This window comes from Mesoplodon densirostris, chromosome X, assembly GCF_025265405.1.
Source record: "Mesoplodon densirostris isolate mMesDen1 chromosome X, mMesDen1 primary haplotype, whole genome shotgun sequence".
Taxonomy (NCBI): domain Eukaryota; kingdom Metazoa; phylum Chordata; class Mammalia; order Artiodactyla; family Ziphiidae; genus Mesoplodon; species Mesoplodon densirostris.
Window position 1 is genome coordinate 95,539,712 of NC_082681.1, and position 13,006 is coordinate 95,552,717.

The following is a 13,006-nucleotide window of genomic DNA, read 5'->3' on the forward strand; positions in this document are numbered from 1 at the left end:
TGTGAAATGTGTTCTGCTACAAATACTCTACAGAACTGAGAGCAGGTCTACACATTAAATATATCATTTTGTTGTCCTACCTTTTGTTTTGTTGCCACTTTAAATTGCTTAATATAACACAGTAAACATTACATTTATATAATTTTGCGTACTCCATCTATAAAGAATTTGGTAATAACTTGCCTTATATAATACTTTGTACAGGAAGGCTTTTCCTAATGCCTCAAACTGACAGCATTTTCCCCAGTATGAATTCTATTATATTTTGTGAGGCTGTGAAAATATGGAAGTTCCCCTTCATTCAGTGCATTCTTAGAGGGTCTCTTCCGAATAATCTTTCTCATCTCAGGTGAAAGAGCCTGATGAATTCTTTTTATTATACAATGTATTCATATATGATCAGTCTTGGTTGAATTTTATAATACACACTTAGACCTGATTTCTGTGATAAGGTTTTCTCATTTTCAAGAAACAGGGTTACTTTCATGTATGAATATTGCGATGCATACTCAGAACTGATTTCTGAGTGAAGCCCTTTCCACAGTCACTACATTTATAGGGTTTCTCTCCAGTATGAATTGTCTGGTGTTTATTGAAATTTGACCTGTCAGTGAAGGCTTTCCCACATTCTGCACATATATATGGTTTCTCTCCTGTGTGAATTCGCTGATGTACTTTGAGATGTGGTTTCTTGGAGAAGGATTTCTCACAGTCAGAACATTTGTAAGGCTTCTCTGTAGTATGGATTCTCTGATGTGTAATTAACTCTGACTTCTGGATGAAGGCCCTCCCACAATCAGCACAGACATAGGGTTTCTCTCCAGTATGAATTGTCTGGTGTTTATTGAAATTTGACCTGTCTGTGAAGGCTTTTCCACATTCTGCACATATATAAGACTTCTCTCCAGTATGAGATTTCTGGTGAGTATTGAGATTTGACCTGTTGGTAAAGGCCTTCCCACAGTCAGTGCATATATAGGGTTTCTCTCCTGTGTGAATTCGCTTATGCATCTGGAGTTGTGACTTAGAAGGGAAAGATTTCCCACAGTCACTGCATTCATAAGGCTTCTCTCCAGTATGAATTCTTTGATGTGCAATCAAGTGTGCCTTTTGGATGAAGGCCTGCCCACATTCAGTACATATGTAGGATCTCTCTCCTGTATGAATTCTCTGATGCATTCTGAGCGTTGATTTTTGGGTAAAGGCTTTCCCACACTCACTGCACTTGTGGTGTCTCTCTCCAGTATGAATTTTCTGATGTACATTGAGGGCTGAGTTCAGGGAGAAGCCTTTTCCACATTCACTGCATTCATAAAGTTTTCCTCCAGTATGGGTTGTCTGATGCCTAAGTAGGGATGACACTTGGAAAAATGATTTTCCACATTCACTACATTTATAGGGTTTTTCTCTAGTATGAATTTTCTCATGCATAATTAATTCTGAATTTTGGATGAACGCCTTCCCACACTCAGAACATATATATAGTTTTTCATCTCTATGAACCCTCAAATATATACTGAGTAGTGGCTTCTGTGTAAAAACATTCACACATTTGCTAAGTTCATGAGGTTTTTCCATAGTATGAATTCTTTGAGGTGCAAAGAGGTGTGACCTCTGGGTGAAGATCTTCCCAAGTTCAGTACACATATTTGCTTTCTCCCCAACAGGAAATTTCAGATTGTGACTGAGTGCTTGTTTGAGGCTGAAGGCTTTTCCACACTGATTGCTGTCACAGAATTTCACGCCTGTATGTGTATTTTCATGGTTAGTATAAGAAGAGCTCTGGGTGAAAACTTGACCATGTCCAATAATTTTATCAAAGTTCTTTGTTGCATTGTTTTTATTATGAATAGGTACATCTAAATTATACTTTAAACTCTTTCCAAATGAGTCACGTTTATGGGATCTTTTCTGTGAAGGAATACGATTTGGGCCTGGATGAACAAATTTTCCACTGTCTTTATATTCACAATCCCATTCCGTATTCAATATTTTCTTATTGATGAAAGCAGCATGACTCAGAGGTTTGTTCTGTTTTTCCTGATAGCTTTTTATCTGTTCAGCACCATGCCACAGTTCTTCTAAAATGGAATACAATGAATTATCTCTTGTATCTTCACCCTCCATTTCACTATGAAATGAAACTTTTCCAGAAATTCTTTTTTGTGAGGTCTTAATCCCAAACTTTCCATCTAAAAAGAGAATGAAAAAGTAAAATTGACACAAAGAATAGACGGCAGAAGATTAAAAGGTACACATAAATTAATCCAAATTGAACACAGGGAAACCAGTAAATTTGATGATGATGATGACAACAATGAGAGAAAATACATATATAGCACTTATTATGTGCCAAGCTCTTATATGACACGATGTTCCAGGCATTGTTCTAAGAAATATATACATATGAACTCATTTAATCCTTTCAAAAGCCCTATGAGGTATTTTCTATTATTATCCACCATTGTAGATAAGGAAAGTGAAGTTCAGAATGATTTTATATATATATATATATATATATATATATATATATATATATATATATATATATATATATATATATTCAGTATTGGAGACTGGAGTTCAGCTAAGCAATCTAGCTCTATTTTGGTAGGGGATATCAAGTAGGGTGAAGTGAAGATTAAACAGACAAGGGTTTTAAGGGGAAATTTCTGTGGAGAGCCTAGGCTTGAAGGGGTGACTCAGAGTCTAAGTCCTCATTAGCTTGGCTTGAAGGGGTGACTCAGAGTCTAAGTCCTCATTAGCTTTCAATTCTAAATCCTCACTTATCTCACTGATTCTTGCTTATTAGCAACAATATCAAATTAAGGTGATAAAAAACAGTTAAATTTGCTAAGACAGTAGATCCTAACAGTTCTCATCACGAGGAAAAATTTTTTTTCTTTTTTTTTTTTGCGGTACGCGGGCCTCTCACTGCTGTGGCTTCTCCCGCCATGGAGCACAGGCTCTGGACGTGCAGGCTCAGCGGCCATGGCTCACGGGCCCAGCCGCTCTGTGGCACGTGGGATCCTCCCGGACCGGGGCAAGAACCCATGTCCCCTGCATTGGCAGGCGGACTCTCAACCACTGCGCCACCAGGGAAGCCCTCTTTCTCTTTTTTGTATCTATATGATATGGACGTTAACTAAAATTACTCTGGCAATCATTTCACAATATATATATGTCCAGTCATTTTGGTGTACACTTTAAGTTTATACAATGCTGTATGTCAATTGTATCTCAATAAAACTGAAAAAATTAATTTATTCATGCCTATAGGAAAAATATTGTGATCACAGCCATCTTGACCTATACAAACAATAAATGGATGTCTATACTCCAACTCTCCATCCAGGTGTTATTGTTTTCTTGGAACAAAAATTATATATATTTAACAAGAAGTACAAAATCAGAGAGATGACACACCAACTGTGGTAGACTGAAAGCTACCCACTAGAATCTGTTTCATCATTCTTTTGCAATAACAGAGTAGTAGCCAGGCATATGGCTGCCCGGTCATGTAACATTTCTCAACCTCCTTTGAAAATTGGTGTGGCCATGTGACAATGTTCTAAACAGAATGTGAGAGAAAATGACGGGTGCTACCTTCAAACCAGAGCATTGAAACAGTAGGCATGTTTTCTCTATACCTTCTTCTACCCTCTTGCTTACTAAAACCTGGACTTGACAGCAACATGGATTCAAACATGCAGATGCCACAAAGAATCCAAGAGACAGTGGAGTTGAGTAAAGGAAGGAACCTGGATTCATGAATAAGCAGGAGCAACTAGGTTTTCCAATGGCCTGTGATATTAGAGACTTTACATAAGAGAGAAATAAAATTCTGTATTTAAGGCACTGTATCTAATGCTCTCTTTACTACTGTGAATTACCTTTAACAAAATTAATATACTATTCTTGCCCAGAGTGGGAATCACAGATTGTTCCATTACCAGTACAGTTCATGAGACATATGCCAATCTCAATAATAATTGTAAAAGGAAGAATTACACACTATCTCACCAGCAAGAGTTTTTAGGTACTGAGAATGCTCTGAATCATCAAATCCAGTTTTCCCCTGTTAGTCATTTTGATACTTTACTCTGAACACATGTCCAATAAAAAATCTCATCCTCTTATTCTTTTTTTTTTATTTTTTAACATCTTTATTGGAGTATAATTGCTTTACAAGGGTGTGTTTGTTTCTGCTTTATAACAAAGTGAATCAGCTATACATATACATATATCCCCATATCTCCTCCCTCTTGCGTCTCCCTCCCACCCTCCCTATCCCACCCCTCTATGTGGTCACAAAGCACCGAGCTGATCTCCCTGTGCTATGCGGCTGCTTCCCAGTAGCTATGTATTTTATATTTGGTAGTATATAAAAGTCCATGCCACTCTCTCACTTCATCCCAGCTTACCCTTCCCCCTACCCGTGTCCTAAAGTCCATTCTCTACGTCTGCGTCTTTATTCCTGTCCTGTCCCTAGGTTCGTCAGAACCATTTTTTTTATTCCATATATATGTGTTAGCATACGGTATTTGTTTTTCTCTTTCTGACTCGCTTCATTCTGTATGACACACTCTAGGTCCATCCACCTCACTACAAATAACTCAATTTTGTTTCTTTTTATGTCTGAGTAATATTCCATTGTATATACCTGCCACATCTTCTTTAACCATTCACCTGTCAATGGACACTCAGGTTGCTTCCATGTCCTGGCTATTGTAAATACAGCTGCAATGAACATTTTGGTACATGACTCTTTTTGAATTATGGTTTTCTCAGGGTATATGCCCAGTAGTGGGATTGCTGGGTCATATGGTAGTTCTATTTTTAGATTTTTAAGGAACCTCCATACTGTTCTGCATAGTGGCTGTATCAATTTACATTACCACCAACAGTGCAAGAGGGGTCCCTTTTCTCCACACCCTCTCCAGCATTTATTGTTTCTAGATTTTTTGATGATGGCCATACTGACCAGTGTGAGATGATATCTCATTGCAGTTTTGATTTCCATTTCTCTAATGATTGATGATGTTGAGTATTCTTTCATGTGTTTGTTGGCAATCTGTATATCTTCTTTGGAGAAAGGTCTACTTAGGTCTTCTGCCCATTTTTGGATTGGGTTGTTTGCTTTTTTGATATTGAGCTGCATGAGCTACTTGTAAATTTTGGAGATTAATTGTTTGTCAGTGGCTTCATTTGCAAATATTTTCTCCAATTCTGAGGGTTGTCTTTTGGTCTTGTTTATGGTTCCCTTTGCTATGCAAAAGCTTTTAAGTTTCATTAGGTCCCATTTGTTTATTTTGTTTTTATTTCCATTTCTCTAGGAGGTGGGTCAAAAAGGATCTTGCTGTGATTTATGTCATAGTGTTCTGCCTATGTTTTCCTCTAAGAGTTTTAGAGTGTCTGGCCTTACATTTGGGTCTTTATTCCATTTTGAGTTTATTTTTGTGTATGGTGTTAGGGAGTGTTCTAATTTCATTCTTTTGCATGTAGCTGTCCAGTTTTCCCAGCACCACTTATTGAAGAGGCTGTCTTTTCTCCATTGTATATCCTTGCCTCCTTTATCAAAGATAAGGTGACCCTATATGTGCGTGGGTTTATCTCTGGGCTTTCTATCCTGTTCCATTGATCTATATTTCTGTTTTTGTGCCAGTACCATACTGTCTTGATTACTGTAGCTTTTTAGTATAGACTGAAGTCAGGGAGCCTGATTTCTCCAGCTCCGTTTTTCTTTCTCAAGACTGCTTTGGCTATTTGGGGTCTTTTGTGTTTCCATACACATTGTGAACTTTTTTCTTCTAGTTCTGTGAAAAATGCCATTGGTAGTTTGATAGGGATTGCATTGATTGCTTTGGGTTATATAGTCATTTTCACAATGTTGATTCTTCCAATCTGAGAACATGGTATATCTCTCCATCTGTTTGTATCATCTTTAATTTCTTCCATCAGTGTCTTATAGTTTACTGCATGCAGGTCTTTTGTCTCCTTAGGTAGGTTTATTCCTAAGTATTTTATTCTTTTTGTTGCAATGGTAAATGGGAGTGTTTCCTTAACTTCTCTTTCAGATTTTTCATCATTAGTGTATAGGAATGCAAGAGATTTCTGTGCATTAATTTTGCATCCTGCTACTTTACCAAATTCATTGATTAGCTCTAGTAGTTTTCTGGTAGAGTCCTTAGGATGCTCTATGTATAGTATCATGTCAACTGCAAACAGTGAGAGCTTTACTTCTTCTTTTCCAGTTTGGATTCCTTTTATTTCTATTTCTTCTCTGATTGCTGTGGCTAAAATTTCCAAAACTATGTTGAATAACAGTGGTGAGAGTGGGCAACCTTGTCTTGTTCCTGATCTTCGTGGAGATGGTTTCAGTTTTCACCATTGAGGACGATGTTGGCTGTGGGTTTGTCATATATGGGCTTTATTATGTTGAGGAAAGTTCCCTCTGTGTCTACTTTCTGGGGAGTTTTTATCATAAATGGGTGATGAATTTTGTCAAAAGCTTTTACTGCATCTATTGAGATGATCATATGGTTTTTCTCCTTCAATTTGTTCACGTTTTATCATATTGATTGATTTGCATATACTGAAGAATCCTTGCATTCCTGGGATAAACCCCACTTGATCATGGTGTATGATTCTTTTAATGTGCTGTTGGATTCTGTTTGCTAGTATTTTGTTGAGGATTTTTGCATCTATGTTCATCAGTGATATTGGCCTGTAGTTTTCTTTCTTTGTGACATCTTTGTCTGGTTTTGGTATCAGGGTGATGGTGGCCTCGCAGAATGATTTTGGGAGTGTGCCTCCCTCTGCTATATTTTGGAAGAGTTTGAGAAGGATAGGTGTTAGCTCTTCTCTACATGTTTGATAGAATTTGCCTGTGAAGCCAACTGGTCCTGGGCTTTTGTTTGTTGGAAGATTTTTAATTACAGTCTCAATTTCAGTGCTTGTGATTGGTCTGTTTACATTTTCTATTTCTTCCTGCTTCAGTCTCAGAAGGTTGTGCTTTTCTAAGAATTTGTGCATTTCTTCCAGGTTGTCCATTTTATTGGCATAGAGTTGCTTGTAGTAATCTCTCATGATCCTTTGTATTTCTGCAGTGTCAGTTGTTACTTCTCCTTTTTCAAGACTATTGATTTGAGTCTTCTCCCTTTTTTTCTTGATGCGTCTGGCTAACGGTTTATCAATTTTCTTTATCTTCTCAAAGAACCAGCTTTTAGTTTTATTGATCTTTGCTATTGTTTCCTTCATTTCTTTTTCATTTATTTCTGATCTGATTTTTACGATTTCTTTCTTTCTGCTAACTTTGGGGGTTTTTTTGTTCTTCTTTCTCTAATTGCTTTAGGTGTAAGGTTAGGTTGTTTATTTGAGATGTTTTTTGTTTCTTGAGTTAGGATTGCATTGCTATAAATTTCCCTCTTAGAACTGCTTTTGCTGCATTCCATAGGTTTTGGGTTGTCATGTTTTCATTGTCATTTGTTTCTAGGTATTTTTTTGATTTCCTCTTTGATTTCTTCAGTGATCTCTTGGTTATTTAGTAATGTATTGTTTAGCCTCCATGTGTTTGTAATTCTTACAGATTTTTTTTCCTTGTAATTGATATCTAATCTCATAGTGTTGTGGTCAGAAAAGATACTTGTTACGATATCAATTTTCTTAAATTTACCAAGGCTTGGCTTGTGACTCAAGGCATGATATACCCTGGAGAATGTTCCATGTGCACTTGAGAAGAAAGTGTATTGTTGTTTTTGGACGGAATGTCCTATAAATATCAATTAAGTCCATCTTGTTTAATGTATCAGTTAAAGCTTGTGTTTCCTTATTTATTTTCATTTTGGATGATCTGTCCTTTGGTGAAAGTGGGGTGTTAAAGTCCCCTACTATGATTGTGTTACTGTCGATTTCTCCTTTTATGGCTGTTAGCATTTGCCTTCTGTACTGAGGTGCTCGTATGTTGGGTGCATAAATATTTACGATTGTTCTATCTTCTTGGTTTGATCCCTTGATCATTATGTAGTGTCCTTCTTTATCTCTTGTAATAGTCTTTATTTTAAAGTTTATTTTGTCTGATATGAGAATTGCTACTCCAGCTTTCTTTTGATTTCCATTTGCATGGAATATCTTTTTCCATCCCCTTACTTTCAGTGTGTATGTGTCCCTAGGTCTGAAGTGGGTCTCTTGTAGACAGCATATATATGGGTCTTGTTTTTGTATCCATTCAGCCAATCTGTGTCTTTTGGTTGGAGCATTTAATCCATTTACATTTAAGGTAGTTATTGATATGTATGTTCCTATTACCATTTTCTTAATTGTTTTGGGTTTGTTATTGTAGGTCTTTTCCTTCTCTTGTGTTTCCTGCCTAGAGAAGTTCCTTTGGCATTTGTTGTAAAGCTGGTTTGGTGGTGCTGAATTCTCTTAACTTTTGCTCGTGTGTAAAGGTTTTAATTTCTCCATCGAATCTGAATGAGATCCTTGCTCGGTAGAGTAATCTTGGTTGTAATTTTTTCCCTTTCATCACTTTAAATATGTTCTGACACTCCCTTCTGGCTTGCAGAGTTTCTGCTGAAAGACCAGCTGTTAACCTTATGGGGATTCCTTTGTCTGTTACTTGTTTTACCCTTGCTGCTTTTAATATTTTTTCTTTGTATTTAATTTTTGGTAGTTTGATTAATATGTGTCTTGGCGTGTTTCTCCTTGGATTTATCCTCTATGGGACTCTCTGTGCTTCCTGAAATTGATTGACTATTTCCTTTCCTGTATTAGGGAATTTTTCAACTATAATCTCTTCAAATATTTTCTCAGTCCCTTTCTTTTTCTCTTCTTCTTCTGGGACCCCTATATTTCGAATGTTGGTGTATTTAATGTTGTCCCAGAGGTCTCTGAGACTGTCCTCAATTCTTTTCATTCTTTTTTCTTTATTCTGCTGTGTGGTAGTTATTTCCATTATTTTATCTTCCCAGTCACTTATCCGTTCTTCTGCCTCAGTTATTCTGGTATTGATTCCTTCTAGAGAAATTTTAATTTCATTTATTGTGTTGTTCATCATTGTTTGTTTGATCTTTAGTTCTTCTAGGTCCTTGTTAAACGTTTCTTGTATTTTCTCCATTCTATTTCCAAGATTTTGGATCACTGTGACTATCATTACTCTGAATTCTTTTTCAGGTAGACTGCCTATTTCCTGTTCATTTGTTTGGTCTGGTGGGTTTTTACTTTGCTCCTTCATCTGCTGTGTGTTTCTCTTCTTATTTTGCTTAACTTACTGTGTTTGGCATCTCCTTTTCACAGGCTGCAGGTTCGTAGTTCCCGTTGTTTTTGGTGTGTGCCCCCAGTGGCTAAGGTTGTTTCAGTGGGTTGTGTAGGCTTCCTGGTGGAGGGGACTGGTGCTTGTGTTCTGGTGGATGAGCCTGGATCTTGTCTTTCTGGTGGGCAGGACCCTGTCCAGTGGTGTGTTTTGGGGTGTCTGTGACCTTATTATGATTTTAGGCAGCCTCTGTGCTAATGGGTGCTGTTGTGTTCCTGTGTTGCTAGTTTTTGGCATAGGGTGTCCAGCAGTGTAGCTTGCTTGTCGTTGAGTGGAGCTGGGTCTTGGCGTTGAGATGGAGATCTCTGGGAGAGCTTACGCCATTTGATATTACATGGAGCTGGGAGGTCTCTGGTGGACCAATGTCCTGAACTCGGCTCTCCCACCACAGCGGCACAGGACTGACACCCGGCCGGAGCACCAAGACCCTGTCAGCCAAATGGCTCGGAAGAAAAGAGAGAAAAAAAGGAAGAACGAAAGAAAAAAATAAAATAAAATAAAGTTATTAAAATAAAAAAATTTAAAAAGTATTAAAAATTTAAAAACATTAAAAAGTAATAAAAAAAGAAAGAAGAGAGCAACCAAACCAAAAAACAAATCCACCAATGATAACAAGTGCTAAAAACTATAGTTAAAGAAAAAACAAACAAAAAAACCCAGACAGAACCCTAGGACAAATGGAAAAGCAAAGCTATACAGCCAAAATCACACAAAGAAGCATACACATACACACTCGCAAGGGAATTTTCGCAAGGGAAAAAGGAAAAAATAAAATATCTTTTGGGAAGTCTGAGGTCTTCTGGCAGCATTCAGTAGGTGTTCTGTAGGAGAACATTGTTCCACATGTAGATGTATTTCTGATGTATTTGTGGGGAGGAAGGTGATCTCCACATCTTACTCCTTCGCCATCTTGAAGGCCTCTCCCTCCTCTTATTCTTTTTTTTTTTTTTTTGCGGTATGCAGGCCTCTCACTGTTGTGGTCTCTCCCATTGTGGAGCACAGGCTCCGGACGCGCAGGCTCAGCGGCCATGGCTCACGGGCCCAGCCGCTCCGTGGCATGTGGGATCTTCCCGGACTGGGGCACGAACCCGTGTCCCCTGCATTGGCAGGCAGACTCTCAACCACTGCACCACCACGGAAGCGCCCTCCTCTTATTCTTAAGTTGCATTTTATTCTCACACATTTGGCTTTACTTTATTTGGAAGTTATTAAGCCCTGGATTCCTAGGCTTGGTTTTAGAGGTGGCTTCACTTCTCACTTTACTTAACACTTAAATGTATATATAATGTCTAACATAAATAGAACTTAACTTCTAACCCCCTGCTGTATTGGACAGTATTTAGATCACCAGCACCAATATTCATCATAAAAAATTTGCTCCTGCAATAAAAAGCTTCTCTACACCTTTCCTGAGCCCACATATTCAATGAACAGTACATAAATGGAGAGTCATTAGTCTAGAAAGAACTGTACATGCAAGCTGGCATTCTCTTTGCCACTCAAAAAGATGCCTCACAAAAGTTCAGTTTATTCCCAAATAAAAGGACATGTTCATATCCTCTTCCTCCATTCCTGCTTAGCATCTTCTTTTGTGCCATTTAAAAATGTATGTATGCTTCATCAAATAGTTTGAGTCTTTTATTTTGAAAATTAATCTAATCATATTGCTAGTGAGACTTTTTTCTGAACCTCAGAAGCAGACACCCTATGTGCTATTCATTTTGCTAATCATTTTAATAGACTTCTAATAGCAGCCAAAATAAATAAATGTTTTAAAAATAGAAACACAATGCATAGACAGTAAACTTTTAAATATTTGATTCCATTATCTTTACTTTCCAATTACAGTCTATGTTCCGTTGAATTCCTCTCAGTAGAACTTTTAAAAACCCTTCTGAAATAGAGCAAAGTACTCATATTCTTGTCCCCCACAAATTTGATTAGTTAATATTGGTATTTTCTTTGTGCTTAGCATTTGGATAATGAAAATAAGATACAGGCTCTTATTTTCAGGGACTTTCAAAATTACTAGGGGCAGCAGCATCTGAGTGATGGGGGAACAGAATGGAAAAGAGCAATTACTTTGGAGTAGGTAAGGGGAGTTTCATGGAATAGACGATAACCTGAGATGAAACAAAACGAAAGTGCCTATTGCCTAGATAGGCAAAGCACAAAATAATAAAGAGTCTAGATGCAGAGACGAGCTTCATATTTGGTAGGCATTAAAGACAAGGTGAAAATCTGAGGAAAGCATGAATTAAGGAAACTGCACAGATACAACTTTTATTGGAAATAAATGGCCATGTTGTAGGTGGCACTGAGAGAAGAGCTATTGGTCATGTATTATATAACATGGAGTAACTGACACAGGGAACTATATTCAATGTCCTGTGATAAACTATAACAGAAAAGAATATGAAAAAGTATATATGTATAACTGAATCACTGTTTTGTATAGCATAAATTAACACAATGTTGTACTCAACTATGCTTCCATAAAATAAATTTTAAAAATAAAATCACTTGGACTGCAAAAAATTAATATTTAATATTAATAGCTTTACTTCATAAAGCTAATGGCAAAGAGAAATGCAGTGTCTCAGGTAATGAAATCTATCAGTGGCATTTAAGATGAACTAGAAACAAGAATGGAAGCTGCAAATCCCATTAGGAACAGAGTAATCCAAGCATAAGAAGATACAGACTTGCTCTAGGTGATGATACTAGGAGTTAAGATGAGAGGATATCTAAATAGTATTCTTTTAAAGAGAAAAAAAAGGAATTGCAGAGTAATGAGTAGGAGAAGATAGCTAAGAGGGAAGAAACAAGAAACAGCAGAATCTGACAAAGTTTGGAATGTTGAAGATTCCTGATTTGGGCAATGATAATGCCAATTCCTCACATACTAAGTAAGGATGAATAAAGTAGAATATTTTGTGGGAATTGTCTAATATGTAGGTAAGTGTGGTACTAAAGCCCAGTTATAATATAGCAACTAGTGGTGCCAATATGGAAGTCATAAGAATACAAATAAAAAGCTTAAGTGTTCAGAATGGAAGGATCTTTTGAATTAATTACTACGGGAACAAATATCCAGAAGACAGTAAACAACATCCATAGCCAGTGGCATCTCAGTGGGGGGAAAAGGCTCGATGGAAAAGGAAGTGAGCAAATTAGGTACAAGTCAAAAATAGAAAAAACTATATGGTTAGACAAGATAAAATAATAGGAACAAGAAATTCACAGGAGAGGAAACCCAAATGGATAACAGATATTAAAAAGGGGAAAAAACCCCACAATACCACTTTACATCCATTAGATTGGCCACAAAATAAGAAATCTGGATAATGCCAAGTACTGGCATAGATGTGGTGAAATGGGCACACTTGTGTACAGCATGTATACTCCAATGATCAAGCAATACCATTCCTATATAAATATCCCCAAGGAATAATCTCACAGGCTCATAAGATGATCTGCATAAGAAATTCTTCATTTATTGAGGTATAATTTCTATACAGTAAAGTGCAGATGTTAAATGTAGAACTCATATGAGTTTTTTCATATTATACCCCATGTAACCACCACCTAGATGAAAATATATTTTAATTATCCCAGGAAGTTTCCTTGTGGTCCTTCCCAGTCAATTACTGACCTCCAGAGGTGACCACCATTCTGACCATGATGATACCTTTG

General features: G+C 37.1%; 1 protein-coding gene across 2 annotated transcripts in view; it reads right to left on the bottom strand.

Annotated features, from left to right (window-relative positions):
• Window positions 1–481: 481 nt before the first annotated feature.
• The window catches only part of ZNF81 (zinc finger protein 81), a 71,586-nt gene continuing 59,061 nt past the window's right edge, over window positions 482–13,006 (bottom strand). For both annotated transcript variants that reach the window (XM_060086992.1, XM_060086991.1), the window contains exon 5: window positions 482–2,192. In XM_060086992.1, the coding sequence (XP_059942975.1) occupies window positions 484–2,192 (1,709 nt within the window). In that variant the 3' untranslated portion in view covers window positions 482–483. The remainder of the gene's footprint in view (window positions 2,193–13,006) is intronic.